Below are 21,467 nucleotides of genomic sequence, written 5' to 3' on the forward strand. Positions count from 1 at the left end.
AAATGAGACAATGAATTGTGTCCGCGGAAGACTTCCATATGGATGGTGATTCATTATGTTAATAAGAAGGTGAAAGCCAGAGGTTGACTGTATTCTGATTTCATGTCTGGGGAATCTGTAGCTCAGAAGCGGGGAGCATCCAAATTTGAGGTCAGAGTCCAAATTCCAATTCCCAGCTCCTGATTCCAATTTGGTTGGTCTAATTACTGTCGTCTTCTAATGACTAAGGATGCTTTAGAGCCAGATAGGACCTGAGTAGAAGAGCAAGCAATGCTTAAGGTGGAGAACAGTGATGCTGGAGACAAGCAGAGCCAACTCCTTGGATCCATGCAACAAATATTGAGCACATACCAAGTGCCAACTGATGGCAGAACTGGCATCGGGAGAGGGAACCACAGAAGAATCTGATATTGACCCTGACTTAAAGGAACTCAGGGTAGGAGATGATAAGGGGCATGCACAAATCTCTGTCATACATACAGAGAGGGAAGTGAGATGAGGTCTAAGACTGCTTCATTTATTCTCCCATTCAATTAAATCATTAACTCAGCTACTCAGGCACGATCCTGAGTGCTCTGGATAAAAAGCTAAGTAAAACTGATCTCCACCCCAGAAGCTACCATTCCAGTGCTGAAGCTGAGTCACCCCAGGAGGCATATCAAAAACATTGCCCAGCCCCTCAGGCCCCAGCCCTAACATACTGATTCTGAATCTGTAACTGGTACCCAAGACATCTGAAGCCTGGTTTCTAGCTATTCTCCAACTTTGGGCACTGGTCTGATGGAATAGGGAGGGAGTCCAGCTAAGAGAGTCCAGAGGAAGAGTCTGAGATAGAGAGCAAGGATTCATGACCCACCTCTCCCTGGAAGCCCTCCTTGACCAGCATAGCCCACACTGATCCCCATGTCCTCTGAATCCAACCTCCACTGTGTGTACTGCAGTTTTGCTTTTTTTTTTTTTTTTTTTCCTAACTAGCAGCTTTAATCCCTCCTCTCCTGCTTGTGTCTCATCTCTAAAGGTGGGTGCTCCTATCTTCCAGGTCATTGTGATGAGGGTTCCGGGGGCCTTGTGACACACCGCTGGCCGGCCCTGTTCCAGTGTGGGAGGTCAGGAGCAGCCAGTTCCTCCTGGGAATGCAACCCATCTCCGAAAAGGAAGATCACATTCCTCTGCTGATTAAGCATCACTAGGGCTCCAAGTGAGTTCTGATCAGAGGCTGTTTGGAAGACAGCAGAGGCCATGACCACCCTCTCTCCTGAAAACAGCCTCTCTGCCAGACAGTCAGCCTCCTTCATCCTGGTGCGTGTTCTTCGTCAGTTCTGAGTGCCTCCCTCCCCAGCCTCTGGTTGACACTGGGACCATTTTCCCCTGCTGGGTGGGAAAAGCTAGAACCCTGAGCTAACATAGAAGGTGGAGCAAGGGCGGTTGTACCTTACTCTTACCATCAGCCCAAGAACAGGACTGAGATATCCAAGCACCCTTTCACCTTCTTTCCAAGCCAGCAAAACCTTCTCCCCAAATGTGCTATTCTAACTTTATTGAGTTGTGTAGGTTTGCAAGCACGTCCCTGAAGATGCTGATAGATTTTCATCAGCGCTTTTTGCCAACAATTTTGGTATACGGCCACCAGGTGGCAGTAACGCTTTTGTTAGTAGCTAGTTCTAAACCCAGTTTACAAGATACAGCTATTTGTTAGAAGTCGGCTTCAGTTATAAAAATTTTCCACACGGTATTTTTTCAAAATCATAACTAATTACAATAACTTTAGCCAATCTCAGGTCTCATTAATCATAGTGATTAAGAGAGTGATACATAAAAATGCAAAATGGACACCCCGTCCCTGAATTTTAAATGTTATTGCTTTATTGCAAATTATCACCAGGACTTGCTTTAAATTTTCTTTACATCTTTCTCATTTCTCTGAGCTTAGAGAAGGCTAACAAAATAAACTGTCACATAGCATTTATTATATACGATGACTGTTCTAAATGCTTTATTTATAGTCATTCATTCTCATCACAACTCTATGAGGTGAATAATGCTGTTGTCTTCTTTTTATAAATGAGAAAATGGAGCCACCGAGACTTTGTCACTTGCCCACAGTCACACAGCTTGTAAGTGGCTTAACTTGTATTTAGACCCAGACAGGTGGGGTGCAAAAATCAATATTCTCAACGTGTAGCACCCAAACCTGCAGCATTAGCACCAACTGGGAACTTGTAAGAATGCAGACTCTTGGGCCCCAGATCTTCTGAACAAGAAACTTGAGACGAAGCCCAGAGATCTGTGTTTTTCATAACTCATCCCTCCAGGGGACTCTGATGCACAATTAGCTTTGTGAACCACTGTTTAAAACCATTTTCTTCATCACTGTGTTGTACTGATGGTACACCCTCCACACCCGGTGTGGTAATAACTGCTGAAGTGGGGACCCCCTGTTATGGTTGGGAGTGTATCTTGTCCTCAGGTGAACTGGAGTAGAAAAGAGAACCTTGTCTGGGCGCAGTGGCTCACCCCTGTAATCCCAGCACTTTGGGAGGCCAAAACGGGTGGATCACCTGAGGTCATGAGTTCAAGATCAGCCTGGCCAATATGGTGAAACCCTATATCTACTAAAAAATACAAAAAATTAGCCAAGCATGGTAGTGAGCCCTGTAATCCCAGTTACTTAAGAGACTGAGGCAGGAGAATCTCTTGAACCAAGGAGGTGGAGGTTGCGGTGAGCTGAGATTGTGCCACTACACTCCAGCCTGGGTGACGGAGCGAGACGCCATCAAAAAAAAAAAAAAAGAAGAAGAAGAAAGAAAGAAGAAAGAAGAAAGAAGGAAGAAGGAAGGAAGGAAGGAAGGAAGGAAGGAAGGAAGGAAGGAAGGAAGGAAGGGAGAGAGGGAGGGAGGGAGGGAGGGAAGGAACCTTAAGCAAAGTCAATGACCTTCCCTGGGCTTTATTGGAGGCTCTGTGGCTATGAGTATTCAGAGAAACTTGGCATCAAAATCCTCATAAAAAGTTTTTCTTGTCCTCCAAAGGCTTTCTTATTTTACTGAAAATAAGGGAGAAAAGCCCTAACCCAATGATGCAGTGGCGAGAGGAGATTTATGCCTGAAGCCAAGGCCTCTAGCGCAGGAAACTTTTAGAGGGGCTGAGCCACTTAGGGCTTCCACTTCTGATCCCCTTCCCCAGGGGAAGAATGGCCAAGGCTTCCTCAGATTTGCTGATGTAGAGCTTTAACCTGCCTAGACACACCCTGAAGGTGAGAGATTTCCACAGCTGCTCTATCTAGCACTATGCTTCCCAGGAGACTAGGAAAGGCACCATTGCAGAGCTGGAGGTAGCCAGCCCCTCGCAAACTGCATACTTCCCCTCCTGGATTACCAGCTCATTATATCCAGTGTATGGGAAAGTGTGTTAATAGGTTGGTTGAGCAAAGAACAGAGGAACATGGGAAAATGAAGGTTGATTTGACAAGCCACTGTGCTGACAATCTCCATCACGTTAAAGGAGCCTAGATACACATTTCTCTGATTTCTAGCATAGGCAGGTAGGTAGTGTGCATGTAGACAGGGGGCTTCTAAGTGACATTTCCCCCTTGGCCTTCTACGGGTCAACAGCCTTCTTGTTCCGGTCCTTGGCTTAATAGCAAGTGTCTTAGATAGTCTTTTGGGTGGCCTATAGTTTGCTGAGGTTTGGAGAGATACAGGGAACTGGTGGGTGAATGAAGTTTCCTAGAAGGAAGAAGCAGTGACGTTTTATAAACAAATTCAACCATGGCAAAGTAGGCAGATGACCAATTGTTGCAGGTAGAGGTTTAGAGATGCAAAGTCTCTGAATACTCAACAGATGTCTTCTTGTGATGTTTCTAACTATTTCTGCCTTGTTGTGTTGATGCTGTATGTTTTGTTATGGTGTGCTGTGCATATTACTTTAATTTCAATATTACCTCTCCATTGTGTTTGACATTTTTTCATACCTTGGTTCGTCGTTTATTTTTTAATCATTGTAGGACATTTGATTTTAAGGTATTTCTTTTGTTCACAGCTTACGTAAGATACATATTTTTTATTTGAGTGGAAAATCCTTGCCTTTTAATTCCTTCCCACTGCCCCTCCCACCCCCAGCATGGCATTAGGGTTAGGCCTCTGACTCTTGCATCAAACAGCTTTGGGTTCAAACTTCAGCTCTGATACTTTCTGTGTGGCCTCAGATATGCTAATTAACCCTCCTATGGCTTCAGTTCCCTGATCTGTAAAACAGTTCAAGAACTATACCACCTCATAGATACTTGTGAAGATTAAATGGGTTGATATATATAAAGTGCTTAGAACAGTGTCTGGCACATCATCAATTGCTTTTTAATGTTTACAGCTAATAAGAGAATGTAATGCATTTGTTTTCATAATTAATTTATTTGGATTTCTATCATTTTTATGCTTTATGCTTTTATTAATTCCTTATTGTTTCCTGTATTGCTTGCTTTTATTTTTTAAAGTGAGTTAGAAGGAAGATGTCCTGTTCCTTTAAATTCCTAATGTTTAAAGTCAAAAATAAAGCAATTTCTTTTGACTCCATCCTAATATCTAATAAAGAAATGAAATCTGTAGTTAAAAACTTTCCCACAAAGAAAAGTTTAGCCCAGATGACTTCGCTGGTTCTACCAAATATTTTAAAAAGAAATGATACCAATTCTATAAAAACACTTCCAGAAAACTAAAAAAAAAAACAAAAAACAAAAAAAACCACATCCCTACTCATTCTGTGAGGCCAACATTACCCTGATACCAAAATTAGAGATATTACAAGAAAAGAAACTCACAGGCAAATGATTCTTGTGAACATGGATGCAAAAATTCTAAATAAAATTTTAGCAAATAGAATCCAACAATGTATAAAAAGCATAGCACATCATCACCAAGTGGGGCTCATCCCAGGAATGCAAGGCTTATTTACCATTCAAAATTATTCGGTGTAATTTACCATCCTAACAAACTCAAAAACGAAAAGCCATATGACCATTTCAATAGATACAGAACACTATTTGACAAAATCCAACATCCATTCCTAATTTAAAACTCTCAGTATGCTAGAACGGGAAGGGACTGTCTTCAACCTGATAAAAGGCATCCGTAGGAAGCCTAGAGTTCACATTATACTGAATTGTGAAAGCCTGAATGCCGCTCCTCTAAGATTAGGAACAAAGCAAGAATGTCTTCTCTCATCACTTTTATTCAACGTTGCACTTGAGTTCTAGCCAGTGCGGTAAAACAAGAAAACATAAATAAAAGGCATCCATACTTGAAAGGAAGAAGTTAAACTGCCTTTATTCACAGATGAACATGCTCATCTATGTCAGAGTTGACAAATTTTTTCTGCAACGGTCACAATAGAATTTTTGGCTTTGTGTCCATGCAATCTCTGTTGCAGCTACTCAACTCTGCCATCATAGCATGAATGCAGCCACAGACGAAAATGAATGAGTGGGTGTGGCTGTGGCCTAATCAAACTTTATTTAGAAAAACAGATTGGAGGCCACATTTGACCCATGGATCACAATTTGCTGACCCCTGGTCTATGTCATAAATCCCATGGAATCCACAAGAAAACCACTAGGACTAATAAGTGAGTTTTACTAGGTTGCAGGAATACAAGATCGATATATAAAAGTACATTGTATTTCTATTAGAAATTTTAATTTTAAAATGATGCTTTTTATAGTAGCATGTGAAATATAAAATACTTAGGGATAAATTTGACAAAATATATGAATGACGTAGACACTGAAAACTACAAGACACTGCCGAGAGAAATTTTAAAAGACCTACATAAACGGAGAAATATACTGTGTTCATGGGTCAGAGGACTCAATAGTGTCATCAGTTCTCCCAAACTGGCTTACAGATTCAATGCAGTCTCCACCAGAATCACAGCTGCCTTTATTATAGAAATGGACAAATTGACTAAAATCCTTATGGAAATGCATTTCTAAAGTTAAAGCATTTCCTTTTATAGTTAAGGATCCCGGGACACAGCCCAGCTTTGCCTGTTCCCTTCTGCTTCCTGCCACATTGCATGCTGAGTGTTGCAGTTTCTGAATGAGTGTAGGTTGGGAGAACATGATGACAGTCAGAGGGGCAGAAAGCTCGCTCTGATGAGTGGCAGTGTCTATGCAGGTGCGGAACACATCAGGGCAGACCCTGCTTCCCAGGGTTAGGCCCACACCGAGATTTGTAACTTCTTGGCCCATATGTCCTATTTGGGTCCAGATGACAGGGCATGCACGAATTATTAAAGAATGTGTTTCTCAATCCATTTCCATCAAACATACAGTTAGTGGAAATTATCCCGATTTGGGGCCTGTGGGCTCTTATTTTTAGTTAACAAGGCTGCTTTGCCTTCATTTATTTCTGTATTTATTTATTTGAGAAGTAGCCTTGCTCTGTCACCCAGGCTGGAGTATAGTGCCACGATCTTGGCTCCCTGCAACCTCCGCCTCCCAGGTTCAAGTGATTCTTCTGCTTCAGCCTCCCGAGTAGCTGGGATTACAGGCACCCCATCACCACACCTGGCTAATTTTTGTATTTTTTTTTTAGTAGATACGGAGTTTTATCATGTTGGCCAGACTGGTCTCGAACTCCTGACCTCAAGTGATCTGCCCGCTTGGGCCTTCCAAAGTGCTGGGATTACAGGCGTGAGCCACCATGCCCGGCCTGTTTTACCTTCTAATACTTTACTACTCATGTGGTTTGTGGACCAGCAGCATCACCTGTTACTCAGGAGCTTGTTAGAAATACATCATCTTGGGGCCCACCCCAAACCCTCTGAATCAGAACCTGAACCTGCAGAAGATACTTAAGTGATTTGTATGCAAATTTAATTTTGAGTCACATATTCAGATATATACTAATGGGAAGTTGGGAGTGTGTATATTTACCTGTCTCCTCAGCTTTGTCCATCAGCACATCTTTATGTCTGCGATGTGGCATTTCAAGATAGTCTTCTCTCCAGTAGAAGGGAATACCCCAGGAAGAAAGGAATCTTCTCTTATTCCAACAGGAACCCTCACTCCTAGTTGTTTTGTTGTCGTTGTTGTTGTTATTGTTATTATTATTAGAGACATTATTATTATTATGTGCTCTGTTGCCCAGTCTGGAGTGCAGTGGTATGATCTCAGCTCACTGTAACCTCTGCCTATCGGGTTCACTTAATTCTCCTGCCTCAGCCTCCCGAGGAGCTAGGATTACAGGCATGCACCACCATGCCTGGCTAGTTTTTGTATTTTTAGTAGAGACAGGGTTTCACCATGTTGCCCAGGCTGGTCTTGAACTGACCTCAAGTGATCCACCTGCCTTGGCCTCCCAAAGTGCTGGGATTATATGCATGAGCCACTGCACCTGACCCTAGTTATTGTTTTATAAGCATTTTGAATTACTTTGCATACAGTGCACTCACCTCTCTCCAGCACATACACACACACACACGTCCACATACACATAGCACACAGATATATACAACACACACACACATACACACACACTCCCTTATCAAAAGCAGAAATCATCCCTCATAATGAACCATTTTACATTTCCAGGAAAGGTAAAGTGGAGCTCATAACTGTGTCTAATTAATGCTTATTTTATATTTTCCTATGATCAAAGCAGTATACATTATTATAGAAAATTTTAAAAATACAAGAAAGGCCAGGTGCGGTGGCTAATGCCTGTAATCCCAGCACTTCGGGAGGCTGAGGTAGGTGGATTACCTGAGGCCAAGAGATCAAGACCATCCTGGCCAACATGGTGAAACACCCTTTCTACTAAAAATACAAAAATTAGTTGGGTGTGGTGGCGTGTGCCTGTAATCCCAGCTACTCAGGAAGCTGAGGCAGGAGAATCGCTTGAACCCAGGAGGCGGAGGTTGCAGTGACCCGAGACCACACCGCTGCACTCCAGCCTGGCAACAGAGTGAGACTGTCTAAAAAAAAAAAAAAAAAACAAGAAAAGGGATAAAAAGTACTTATTTCCTATCACTCAAAGATAATCACTGCTGTTTTTAGTTGTGGGGGGGACTTTTTTTGTATTTTTCAGTCTTTTTCTAACAACTTTATAGTAGTCAATGCATTATATATTAGAGTTTATGCGGGGTGTTATTATAATATATAACAGACACAATACATAGAGAGGTATTACTATGAGTGCCATAGTTGTACTACAGAGTATAGCACATAGAGAAAATGCTAGATACACAATTCTGTATTCTGCTTTTTTCTGTTAACATTTGTATTTTTTCAGATTATTATTCATTCCTTGTAAACAACATTTATATGCCTCAAAATATTCCATTGAGCACATAAACCACAGTTTACTTAACTACCCCCTTATTGCAGAACATTTAGAGTGCTTGCATTTTTCATGTTGGTAAGTAATGTGCAATGAAAGTTATATTGTGCATACAGGATTTTTTTCTGTATATTTTCAGTAATGTCCTCAAGATAGATTTCCAGAAGTAAGTCAGGCTGTGCGCTTTGATTCATATTGCAAAGTCCAGAACGTATTATTTAAAATCACACTTAAAAGCTGAAGGCTCCTAACATAAGGTGGAACTGGTTGCTGCTTTTGCCAGGTGAAGAGAAAACCACCCATTGACAAGACAGAATGGGACAGCTTCTTTGATGAGAACGGCCACTTGGCCAAGTCACGGGACTTCATTTGTGTTAACATCCTGGAAAGGGTGGGTCCCCAAGCTACCCTTGGCCTTGCCCTGGAACTGGGAGCATGGACGGGCAGGGGGCAGGTGTGGCATTGGATAAGGCCCTTTCGGTAGGCATCGAAGAGCCCATGACCCCTACCTCCCACCCCCACCCCAGGGTCTGCACCCCTTCGTGAGGACTGAAGCCTGGAAGTTCCTCACGGGCTACTTCTCATGGCAGAGTTCCCAGGATGAGCGGCTCACGGTGGACAGCATGAGGAGGTAGAACACTCCAGACCCTGTTGGGACGGGAGGGGGCCTGCAGGTGGCAAGTGCTGCCTCCCCAGGCTGCAGACTGTCTTCTGCCCCCATGCAACTTCTCATTCCGAGAGGAACCCCACGCCTCCTGACCCAGGCACAGCCCACAGGAGGTGCGGCCAGTTCATGCCAGTGCCTTCTCTCCCTGAGCTCCATTTACCAGCCTACCAACTGCCAGGCATGGGCTTGGTCCCAGCCACTCCTCCCACCCCTGGGCCCCCAAGTCCCATCCTTCCCTAGGGTCTATGCAGTCTCCCTCTGAAGCAGCCTTTGAACACAGTCTGCCACCCACTTCCCTGGGTGCCACCCCAACTCCACCTCCTCCCTGCCCCCTGTGGCTGAGCTGCCTCCTGGGTCTAGTCTCCCCACTCCCCGCCTGTGTCCAGTGTTTCCTCCCAGTGCCCAGGGGGAAGGTACAAAACCCAGTATGGGCTGCCTGTGTCCTTAGATGAAACACTCCCAGTGGTATAATTGGTAACGTTTCAAATAGCACATCTCTTCCAAAAACTTCCTGATCGTAGCTCCACATCGCCCACTATCCCAGAGCCTGACATTCCAACCACACTGACAGCCTCACTGACTCCTCATTTGCCCACCCCTGCCCCACCCCTGCCCCAGCACGGACCACATTTGCACTCCTCTCTGTCCTTGGTTCACCCTTTCTCCTTCCTCCACAATGGATTTCTATCATTCGCCTATCAAAAGCCCACCCTTCCTTCAAGGCCCATATCCCACAGTGCACCTCCTCCAAGCAGCCCTCCCAGATCTCCCAATGGAGTCAGGGATGAGGCACTTTGGTTCAGTAGACAACACACTAGCTTTGAACTTGGACCGTCTTGGATTTGGAAACTGGGTTCAAATTTCAGCACTCTGATTTACACGCTGGGTGAACTTGCCCAAGAACTTCAGTGCTGAAGTCTCAGCCTCCTCCTTCATAAAATTCGGGTTACAGTTTATTTCACAGAGTGGTTGTGGGGGCTGAATCAGATAATACAGGTAAGGCACCTTGCACAGGGGAGGAATGAGTAGCTTTTATGATTTTGACAGGAATCCTCCCTCCCTCAAACCAGAGGCCCTTGACTTGCACTTCCACGACCCTGGGCACTTGGTGCCACAGTAGTGAGACTGGAGCCTGTGTCTTCCCTCCCAGGTTGAATGCAAATAAGGGCAGAGGCTGCCGCCAGTTTGCCTTTGTCTTGGGCCCTCTCCTGACCTTGCCTGTCCATGGGAGGTCTCCGTACACACTGGCTGAGTCAGACTGACTCCACTGCTGAATATCTTCCCATCAGAGGAACGGACTCCTTTGGATTGTGGCTGCATCACGGTGTAGCCTGAGGTGGACTCACGGGTCTGGGAGCCTGAAGCAGGAGCTAGGCCCAGCCCCAAGGGAGCGTCCAGACAGGATGTGGAAAAGATTCACACGCCGGGGCCAGCCAGAGTGACCGAGGGTGGGACGGGGGTGTGAGGGCCGGGCTGGGGAGCTCAGAGAGGCTCGGGAGCTCTGACAAGAGCCCACCTGTGTTGGTTTCCTGAGGCTGCCTTAGCAAGTACCACATGCTGGGTGACTTCCGACAACAGAAACCTGTCCTCTCACAGTTCTGGAGCTGGAAGCCCAAAATCAAGGTGTTGGCTCCTTCCAAAGGCTCTAGGGTAGAACCCTTCCTTACCTCCCAGCTTCTGGTGGCTCCCAGTGTTCCTCGGCTGGTGTGCCTCACTGCATTCCCTGTCCCCGTGGTCGTGAGGCCTTCTCCTCTCTGTGTGTTATAAGAACACATGTCATTGGATTTGGGGTCCACCTGGAAAGTCTTAAGTTAAGGATCTCATCTGGAAATTCTCAGCTTAATCACATCTACAAAGACTCTTTTCCCCATATGGTTACATTCACAGGTCCTAGGGGTCAGGACATGGATATGTTTTTTTGGAGGCCACCATGCAGCCAGCGATACCAACTAATCATATTCTAATAATGAGGACAAAACACCGCCTCACTCAGCACTTCCAATTCTTAGGCACAGGTGCCAGTATTATGCCCATTCTACAGATGGGGAAACTGAGGCTTAGAGATGGAAAACGATGCCCCCAAGGCTTGCCCCCAGTGGCAGACACCCAGTTATTAAGGTGTAGAGCCAGGATTCAGGTGCAGCGCTTGGAGTACAGAGCCCAGGAGGTTAAACCGTCTCCATTCTGCACTCCAGGTGCATGTTGGAGAACAGTTAGGGTGGCACAGGTTGAGATGAGGGAGAGCATCGCAGGTAGCTGCAGCTGCTCGTTCTCCACTTATCAGAAGGGGGAAGCCACCTTGTTCAGCCTCAGTTCTGTTCTCACAGGAAGAACTACAAGGCCTTATGCCAAATGTATGAGAAGATTCAGCCCCTTCTGGAAAACCTGCACCGGAACTTCATAGAGACTCGCAATAACATTGGTGAGCAAAGTGGGGTGGAGAGGGCTGGGCAGAGGGAGGGCTTGAAGCCGACTCTGCCCCCTTCTCAGTCACTTCCAGGGAGGGATGGCTTCAGGATCCTGGGAGTTGCTTTGACTTGTGCCTGGAGTTTTGCCAGCTGAACCTTGGTTAATCTACCCCACCAGTCTCTCCTGTGTGGCCCTAGATGCCCCATACCATGTTTCCCTGGGCGCATGACGTTCCTGCTGCCTGGTCTTCCTCTCTCCTTTCTTTGGCTTTGAATGAGGTTGGATTTGAACTGGACAGAGAGGAAGGGTGGGGGAGGACATTCCTGGCCGAGGGTATGGCCTCATCAAAGGGTTGGAGGTGGGAAGAAACACAGACAGCTCAGGGTGTGGTGAAGAACTGAGCCTGGCAGGGGCTGATGTACCTTTCACAGCTCCCTCTCCCTCCAGGATGTCCTAGGGCCTGCCCATTAGAGTAGGGGAAGAAACTCACCCATAGCCCTGCTGGATGTGATCTGGTGCCACCCACTTGCCCCTTGCTTCCAACCTAGCACGTGACATTCAGAAACTCTACGACAAAGACCCCCTGGGCAACGTCCTCATCGACAAGAAGAGGCTAGAGAAGATCCTGCTCCTGAGTTACGTCTGCAACACGCAGGCAGGTGAGCCTCAGCCTCCCCTTGTCAATGTCCTCCTGGGACCTGGTCCAGCCTAAGCCAAGGGTCCAGGCCCTCCCACCCAGCCCCTCCTCCCCAACCCCCTCTTTGCCACAGAGTACCAGCAGGGCTTCCATGAGATGGTGATGCTCTTCCAGCTGATGGTGGAGCACGACCACGAAACCTTCTGGCTTTTCCAGTTCTTCCTGCAGAAAACGGTGAGGGCAAAGCCTGAGCTCAGGGACGCCCCTCTCCACCCCCTACTACTCCCCAAACAACTTCTTGAGGCTGGGCAGGCATTGGCAGCCCCAGCCATTCCCTCCAACCCCAACCATTCCCTCCAGTCTTCTGGGTCTCAGAGGAGCCTGGGAGGGTGATGCTAAACCCAGTGGTTCAAAGTAGTGGTGGTGGGGAGGCATTGAAGTGGAGAAGGGGAATGGAGCAAAGCTCTGGGTCCACCTCTCAACAAACCTTGAAAGAGCATGAATCCGCCAGGGCCAGGGTTGGCGCCCTCTCCTGGCATTTTCTTCCCCAAGTACGGCTCTCCTCCCTCCTCACCTCTCCTTCCTCAATGGCTCCCCGTGGCCTCCAGAATAAAATCCAATAACCTTAGCCAGTTATTCAGGGCTGTTCCCTTCACATAACCTGAATTCCAGGCACACCAGGAGACTCAGTAGTTCCCAGGAACTCCCTCACAGTCCAAGTTGAGGGGTTTTGAAGGTGCAGCTCCCTGGAACACCTCCCTGGAAAGCCTTTCCTCGTGATCTGTGAGAGGCTGCCCAGAACCCTCCCTCATGCCTCCCTCCACCCCACCATCCCTGCAAATGTGCGTGCTGCCTTTCCCTTGTCCCAGTCGGCTCTGCCCCAACACTATTGTGTGAGGGAAGAACTGGGCAACTGGGCTCACTAGACTGTGAACTGCAGTTGAGAATCTCTACTACACACACACACACACACACACACACACTCTACACAGCCACCCAGAGGTGCACAACATATACAGACAAACTTGCATACAGATCACAGTCACACAGATATGTGCACACACACACACACAGACTTGTAGAGACATGGGGGCCCAGCGCACAGATAGACACACAGAGCCTCCAGAAGTGAAGCTGGGGGAAGCAGAGTTGACTCTTACAGTGCCCTGAGGCCGAGGAGGACTCGGTCTGTCTCCCACCGTCGTGTGCAGGAACACAGCTGTGTCATCAACATTGGCGTGAGCAAGAACCTAGACATGCTCAGCACCCTGATCACCTTCCTGGACCCCATGTTTGCTGAGCACCTAAGTGAGTGGCTCCCACCTCCTGCCACCTCACCCACCCCCCAGGGTAGGCATGGGAGAGGGGCTGGGACCCAACTGTCGTCCCTACTCATGGGGGGCTGGAGAGCAGCAGAGTCATTTGATTGCCTCTCCAGGCCCTGGGAAGAGGGTTATCTGGATGGGGTTGGAGTTTGGGCAGTTGAAAGTTGACTCTAAACCATCTCCCAGGGCAGCTGGTAAAAGGGTAGCAAGCTTTTTGTATTTCCCAAGTGTTTTGCAGGCTCCATAGTTTGGCCTCATCTGCATGTGTTTGCTGCATCATGTGTGTTTTCCCTGACTACAGCCTCGGCTTCTCTCCCCACAGAAGGGAAGGGTGCGGGAGCTGTGCAGTCCCTCTTCCCCTGGTTCTGCTTCTGCTTCCAGCGTGCCTTCAAGTCCTTCGATGACGTCTGGAGGCTCTGGGAGGTGAGGTGCCCAACTGGGGATCATCAGGCTGGGCTCCACCCCTCGGGCAGAGTGGAAGCTGCAAGTCTTCCTTGCGTCTCCCTTTCCTTCTGGCTTGGATGGAGTTCAGTATCTTGGGGTTTTGTTGGGTCAGCAACCCTGCTCCCATCTTGCTGGAGGAAGCTGGAGCATCACTTTGTCCATATGTTCATTTAACACAAAGGCCTCACTGGCTGTGACTTCTGTGGGCAGTCAACACAGGAGGGCCCTCTGGCCTGTGCGGTGGGAGCCTGGGCCTGCAGCTTCACTTCCCTGCTTCCCTGCCCAGGTGGCCTCCCCACGCTTCCACTTCCCCAGCTGTCCCCCCAGCCCTGGCCTTCCCCTTCCCCAGAGTGCTGCTCCTGTGGAACTCTCTCACAGAAGGTGGGTCCCCAAGGACACCTGTAGTCCTGTGACCACAATACCCAGAGCCATCAGCAGATGAACCCCCTGAGGAATGCCACGCCCACCCATCACTGCCCTCCCATGGCCGCTGCTGCCTGCAGAGTCCAGCCCAACCATCCACCTGACATGTAGGGTCCCACAGATCTATTCCCACCTGCCTGTCCCTCCCTCTTGGCTGGCTGGTCTCCATGCCCAAGTCCATGACTACACCCAGGCCTTTGGTGACACCCTTGTGTCATTTAATTCCCATCAACCCTTGCTTGCCAAAACCTCACTCAAATTCGACAGTTTCCTAGTGTCTCCCACCCCTCATTGCCTCCCTCCCCTTCCTCTATCTAATGAATTCCCTGAAGCCTCAATCTCTGAATCCCCCAGGAGACAGCACAATGCCTAGAGTCAGGGGTACCTGTGAGCACATGCCTGAGTGAATGGATGAGTGAGTGAATGAAGGAAGGAATGAATGAGCAAGTCAGCAGCAAGACCCAGGAATGGCTGACCCCGGGCACGTGGTTGGTGGGTACCTCACCATCCTCAGGGCATCTGCAGTCTCAGGCTACGGGGCCCAGACTGAGACGCCCTGACCCACAGGTTCTGCTGACGGGGAAGCCCTGCAGGAACTTCCAGGTGCTGGTGGCCTACAGCATGCTACAGATGGTGCGGGAGCAGGTGCTGCAGGAAAGCATGGGCGGGGACGACATCCTCCTGGTGAGAGCACCCTCGGGCAAGCCACCAGCCCAGCTCCTGGAGGCCCTGACACCCCACCCCAGCTGCAAGACCGGGGCTCATGGGGTGCTGGGCACCAGTGCCACCTTTTCCCCCCAGGCAGGAAGGGCAATGAGAGCTAAGATACGGATTACTGTGCCAAGGGCTTTTAATAGACTAGCTCATTTAAGCCTCACCACAAGCCTGGCACAGAGAGGCTATAACCATCGTCATCACTCGTAGTTAACATATGAGGAAACGGAGGCCTTGAACACTCCCTAACCATTAAGCTCTACCATCTCGCAGTCAACCCCGTGGCCCTGGGATATTCCTGAAGCAGAAGGACCTAGAGTTTTCCATCATTTTAAAAAAGCTACTGAAGTCTTTGTTGGAAGAAACAAATCTTAGGTGGCACCCCAAATATAAACCAAGTCATCCTTCGAAGACCCTAAGACACTTGGTGGAACTCCAGGACTCCCTAGAGCCTAACATGAAAGCTAACATTTACCATTGCCCCCAAACATCAAATTTTAGGCATTGAGCCAAGCAGGCTGGGGAGAGGTCAGGTGGTCCCCAGCAACTGCTGTGAGCAGCATCCTTCTTCCCTGGGTGCTGCAGGCAGCTGCCTGTGCCCAAGAGTGCAGGGAGACATTTGCCCCAGCCCCATCCACAACAGCTCCCACGCTCCCACGCAGGCCTGCAACAAGCTCATTGACCTTGATGCTGATGAGCTGATCTCCGCTGCCTGCGTGGTTTATGCTGAGCTCATCCAGAAGGATGTAAGTTACCCCAGTGATTTGTCCTCCTCCTCCTCCTCCTCCTCCTCCTCCTCCTCCTCCAAGGAGCCTACCCTGATCTCCCAAACACAGCCCATGGCAGGCACATTCAACTTCAGAGACACAGACTGTGCCGCGTTCTCTACCACCAACCCACGCATGTTGCTCCTCATGGTCTTCTTTCTGTTTGCACATGTAGCTCCTTCCTCCCTGAGCAGGCTGTGCTACTTGACAGCATGGCCTTCATCCCCCCCGCATTCCGTGTCCATCCCAGTGGGTCTGGGTACCTAGGGCCTCAGGAGAATGTCACTGCTTAGAAGAACTGAAGAATGAAAGTGACAGACCAATGTCTGTGCACCTCCCACCTGCCTCCTCCCTAGGTTCCTCAGACATTAAAGGATTTCTTCCTCTGAGGACACCAAAGCCCACAGTGGACCGATGCCCTCGATGGGCAGGATGAAGGTCAGGGGCACTGGAGTGAGGGAGTAGATGAAACAGCTGCAATATAAACAGTCCTCTGGAATAATGGTTTGTGGTGGGCGTTATGTCTTCTTTGACCTTAGGGGCTGGGATGCACGTGAGGGTTGAGACAGGGTCGTAGGATAGGAAGAGAGGCTAGCTGGCTAAGAGACACGTTCTGAGGCTAGGGAGGGTGCTTACTGGAAGAGACTGGGTCAGTGGCTCCTCCTCAGTGGAGGGTTTTCCAAGGCTGCAGTGGATCCACATCTGGAAACAAATGGTTAGAGTAGAACCAACTCTGAAAGATTTCCAGACCCCCGTGGAAGACAAAATTGAGCACATTTAATAAAGATTAATTCATCTGGACTCAGGTCCTGAGAGGAAGGCTGGTCCTGGGACTCTGACCCCACCCCCACTGCTCCCCTGAGTCCCCCCATATCAGTCGCACAATTAAGTCATTTTTTCCAGAGATTCCCTGCTAGTCTGTGGAAGGGGCTGGCCTGGAAGGGAGAAATATCTGACGAGCAGGCAATTCCCTTCCTGGTTTCAAAGGCTCCCTCATAATTGTGCCTTCATTTATGAGCCTGTAAATGTGTCCTCAAGCTACATTTTATTTTCCAGCCTTGATCAATCTTTTTTGAGAATGCACTCTGTCCTTGGCCAGGCAGTCAGTTGCTCCGTGAGGAAAAGGTGCATCACACCTGCTCCCATGGGCTATGCCACAGCCCTGAGCCCCTGCCCAGCCTGCCCCATGCTCTGGCTGGCCCCTCTGAGGGAAAACATGTAGATGGGCCAGAGAGGCTGAAATTGCAGGAGGGTTGGGGCTTGCTGTGTGCCCCCAGAGCTGCTCAGCAACACACACACACACACACACACATAAACGCACACACATACACACTGCCCTGCCCAGTGACTGTAGGTTTTCAGGAGGGCTGACATTATACACGGGTCGGAGGGTCCCTTGTTTTTGCTGTGAACTGGTCCTTAGAGGTAAGGCATGACCATCCCTCTCACTCTTTAGCCAACTGCCCCTCCCTCTGCTCCCATCCTGGCACTCTTAGTGACCATCACTCCAAAGCCATTATGTCCCCAGTGAGCGCTTGGTCTCCTTCCCCTCAGGCGACAGTCTCCCATCCAGGACCGGCTCTGAGTCTGTTAGCGGCTGTATCTTTGCTGGAAGGTCAGGGAGGAATGCTGAAGAATGAGGGACTGTCCCCCCAGCAACATCTTCTCTGCATGGCTAAAGAGCTCGTGTTTGCTGGGCAGGGAGGCACATGGGTAAATTCATATACTACACTTCTCCTTTGCTTTTATGTTCCTAAGGCAGTTTATTTAAATAAGGGTTCCTGCATGAAAGACAGTTCTCCAAGGATGAAGCTGTGTTTGCATTTTGCCAGAGAGGCAGAGAACCAGAGTAAAAGACATCTTGCTGAGCTAGCTTTGGCCTTGGGAAGAGAAGAATCAATAGAAACATCAAATGAACGTTTTCTAATGCTTCTTTTAGACTGGTGACTTTAGATGGCCGATTATTTTTTTGTTGGGACCTACACGCAATGCCAAACATCTATTTTAAAACAAAAATTTAAGAACTCACCTTCTAGACCACTTGCTGCCAAACCTGTTTTTAAAATCACTGGAGCGCTATTATTACATGGTCCTTCCCAGAAGCCCAGTGGATGAAGTTTGGGTGCAGATCCCAGATCCCTCTCCCCGCACAACCCCTCTCAAGCCCCCCTCCTTGAACCTCACATCATTTCCTGTGCTATCTGCAAGGAGCCTCTTGTCTACTAGAGCACGTATTTGAAAACCTGTTAGGTCTTAAGGACGAGGTGGATTCAATCTTGACACCTAATTGATCCGGATTCAGATAAATTCCAGGTGATAGAGTGATGAAAGTAACAATCTTGGAAGAGTGGAGCTTCTCTCAACTCATCTGCAGCACTCCCAGCCCGGTGGACTGTAGATTAGGATCTTCCCACCATGCTGCTATGCAGGTCCTAAAAAATAATACTGGGCTGTATAATTCATTCATTTATTCCCCCTTCTCTGGCTCACTTAGTGAACTCACTTAGTTTATAATTTATACAGCCCAGTGTTGTTTTTCTCTAGTAGGGTCCATTCCAGAGACAGAACCATAGGAAGCATTGAAATCCTAGAGCCTAAGTTTGTGTTATGATAGTCTAGTTTGTTTCAGCATGCATTTATTGAGTACTGTCTTAGACCATTTGGACTGCTCTAATGATGGCAGTGGCGGCCCATCTGGAGCAGCCACTGCCATGATGCCAGCTGCAGTGGGGGAGGCGCAGTGAGGGCTGCATGCTCCATGGAGCCAGTGGGGGCCGGAAACAGGTAGGAGCCCCGCCCCCTCCTAGTTGGAGGGGTGGGAGCCCCACCTTCCCAGGCACAGCTGCAGCCACCCTGCCACGGCTGTGGACCCAGGCATCTCTGCACTCTTGGGGGCCCTGGAAACCCCCATGCCCCCACAGACTCGGAACTGCCTGCTCCCACTGCCTGGCCTCTCTCCACTCCTGGTGCCCACTCTGATTTCGGAGCAAAGTTGTGGCTGAGCCCAGGTGCTATCAAACCTGGCCAGGAGTGTGCACACCTGGGCAGCACTGACACGCCAGCCCCATGCCTTCTTGGCCCCCTCTGGACTTTGGGCACCAACAAGCATGGAAGAGAGGCTGAGAGACTAAGGGGGTGCTAAGGATGGCTCAGCATGGGCCTGCAGGCACCCCTCATCATGAACAGCCTGGGCACCATGGATGGCAGGTTAATGACAGCAGGAGGCAGGCAGACCCTGGGTGGGAAGGGGGCAGATCCTGGTGAAACCCCACCTTCAGGCCAGGGACGGTCTGAGGCCTGTGGGCCAGGCTGCCAGTTCCGTGGACTGCAGTGACAACCTATGGGGCTTTTTCTGGGCCTGCCCGTGGCCACCCATGGACCAATCAGCATATACTTCCTCCCCTCTGAAGCCCATAAAAACCCCCAGACTCAGCCAGCTCAGGCAGACTACCAGATGACCTGCCTGTGGAGAGGAGCTACTCACTGAGGGTCTCTTCTGAGCTGTTCTGTTGCTCAGTAAAGCAACTCTTTGCCTTGCTCACCCTCCACCTGTCCACATGCCTCATTCTTCCTGGATGTGGGACAAGAACTTGAGATCCACCGAATGGCAGGGTTGAAAGAGCTATAACACAAACAGGGCTGAAACCCACTCCTTCCTTGCCATGTTGCAGGTGACAGGAAGGAGAGAAGAGAGAAGGAGAAAAGAGCTATAGCCCTTTGGGGAGCCCAGATCTAGGAGCTCCCTGAGCCAGGGCTGTGACACCCTCTTTGAGGCTCTGTGGTTCTTGGTGTCCCCAAGCTTCCACACACGGCTGCATTCCCTTGTGCCAGCCATGGATGCTGCTTGTGGTACTCCTGGTCCAGCCACCACCTTGCAGGGAGCCAGCGCCCATGCCAGCATCTGGAGCTGCCCCTCCCACCACAGCTGGCATGCCTGGCTGTATGCAGTGGCCAGACCCCACATTCACTCGTTTGCACACCCCTCAACACTCCATGTCTGGCTCTCCCTTGGCAGGTGTGGGCACCAGGCCAATAGTGCAAGCCTAATGCAGCCTGCCAGGCCAAGTGGGCAAACAAGCCCAGTAGGCCCAAGCAAAACCAGGCAAAGGTGTCACTGTCCAGAGAGGTTTCCAGCTGGAAAAGTAACACCTCAAGGATTCCGTGACAATAACACAATAGAGTAATGTCAGAGATGATGGTGGTGATGGTGATGGTGATGTCGGAGACGTCAGTGATGGTGGTGAAGCTAATTATATGGTGGTGTTGGTGGCAGAGGTGTGATGTCATTTATGATGGTGGAGGTGCTAGTGATGGTGACCTCAGTGGCAGAGGTGATATAGAATCTGTCAGTGGTAATGATGCCATCACTGGTGGTGGTGACAATAGCTGACTTTCATTCTGCCAACAAAAACTGACTGTCTCTAATGGTATTCCTTAAGTAGCGCCAGAGGAAAAGATGTGAGATTCAAGGAAGGGACTGAAGGGGATTGCAGTGGGAAGGGCTCTGATATTGATGATGGCAGTGGTGATGAGGGCAATCATGGTGGAGACTAAAGCAGTGACTAATTCATTCTGAAAAAACTAGTGCCCAGCCCACTTCCAATGAGTAAGGCCTAGACATAATATCTTTAAATGACTCACCGTGGCCATGAGCATAGAGATAAAGAAAATGGAAGCAGCCAGGCCCTATCCAAGCTTTCCAAAACTTAGTCCTGAGCCAGATATGAAAGCTTGGATTGGATTGGCTGCATTCCTTCCATGCTCTCACTCTCACCTCTCTTTCTTTCACTCTTCTTCTAAGCCTCTTCCCTGGAGAATTCATTCATTTATTCCTTCTTCTCTGGCTACATTGAATGACCCCAAGGCCACTCTTTGCTCCTGAAGCTAGGATAATAGTTCTCTACCCACTAACAACTGCACAGACGCATCATGGATAAAACTCCAAGTTCTCCGGACCCCAGGGTCTGTGTTTCCCCCCTCAGAGAGGAAGAAAGAAGGTGGGCTTCTGCACCCACCCTCAGGCTTGCCAGTAGAACCCAGTCCTGGCCTGAAGCCACCAGACTTTTGGTCAGTGAGGAGGAAGAACAGAGCTACCAGGAAGGGCCTCCACTGCTCAGGACCCAACTCCAAAGGACAGTCAGTGGGCTGGAGCTTCAGGAGGTCACGAACAAGGTCACGTGACCCCTGCCCTCACAATTATACAGAAGCTGTACTAATTGGGTAATTAATATGTTCCACGCCTTGTGCTAAGCACTTACATGCTTTATCTAACAGAATCAGAATTCTGATTCTGATTTCACCCTCATGACTGAATTCAAATTCAGAAACAGGTGCAGTTATTGCCCTCTCATTACCAGCGAGGAACCTGAGGCACTGGGTTACACAGCTAGTGATTGGCAAAGTCAGGATCTGAATGCTAATGGGTGAACCCCAGGGCCCCACCATTATGCCGCGGCATTGGCTCTTGGGCAGCTTCCGTTTTCACCTCTTTCCCTGCCCACAGCCTCACTTGGCGTCTGCCATCCTCCCGCAGCCCACACTGAGTCTCCTGTCTGGTCCTCTGCAGAGCAGGCCCTCACCTCACAGGCCACCCCACCCTTGGCAACAGAAGCCCCACCGATGGGCCGAGATGGTCCAGGGCTGGATGACGGGGGTGATGTGTGCAGGAGGCTCTGCCCTACTTCCCTCATCCCTGTCCATGCTTTTGATGACCCCAGTAAGTGTGGGAGGGCCCAGACGCAGCCATGTTTA

General features: G+C 49.1%; 2 protein-coding genes across 2 annotated transcripts in view; one reads left to right on the forward strand and one right to left on the reverse strand.

Moving 5' to 3' along the window:
- Positions 1-21,467, reverse strand: part of NPTN (neuroplastin) — a 416,039-nt gene that overhangs the window by 310,193 nt on the left and 84,379 nt on the right. The gene's annotated exons all lie outside the window — the stretch shown is intronic.
- On the forward strand, positions 1,056-16,218 carry TBC1D21 (TBC1 domain family member 21). Its single transcript, XM_050797753.1, has 11 exons — positions 1,056-1,299; positions 8,614-8,721; positions 8,858-8,961; positions 11,325-11,419; positions 11,955-12,065; positions 12,177-12,277; positions 13,255-13,351; positions 13,691-13,791; positions 14,803-14,919; positions 15,612-15,695; positions 16,073-16,218. Exons 1-11 carry the CDS (start codon positions 1,240-1,242, stop codon positions 16,103-16,105), a joined length of 1,011 nt encoding a protein of 336 aa, XP_050653710.1. The 5' UTR covers positions 1,056-1,239; the 3' UTR covers positions 16,106-16,218.

This window comes from Macaca thibetana, chromosome 7 (genome assembly GCF_024542745.1).
Source record: "Macaca thibetana thibetana isolate TM-01 chromosome 7, ASM2454274v1, whole genome shotgun sequence".
Classification (NCBI taxonomy): domain Eukaryota; kingdom Metazoa; phylum Chordata; class Mammalia; order Primates; family Cercopithecidae; genus Macaca; species Macaca thibetana.

What these genes read in the sequence shown, in the direction of transcription:
- TBC1D21 (XM_050797753.1), top strand. Translation starts at nt 1,240, where the DNA reads ATGACCACCCTCTCTCCTGAAAACAGCCTCTCTGCCAGACAGTCAGCC. An exon ending in GTGTTAACATCCTGGAAAGG is followed by an intron (nt 8,722 to 8,857) that starts GTGGGTCCCCAA and finishes CCCCCACCCCAG; the next exon opens with GGTCTGCACCCCTTCGTGAG. An exon ending in ACGGTGGACAGCATGAGGAG is followed by an intron (nt 8,962 to 11,324) that starts GTAGAACACTCC and finishes CTGTTCTCACAG; the next exon opens with GAAGAACTACAAGGCCTTAT.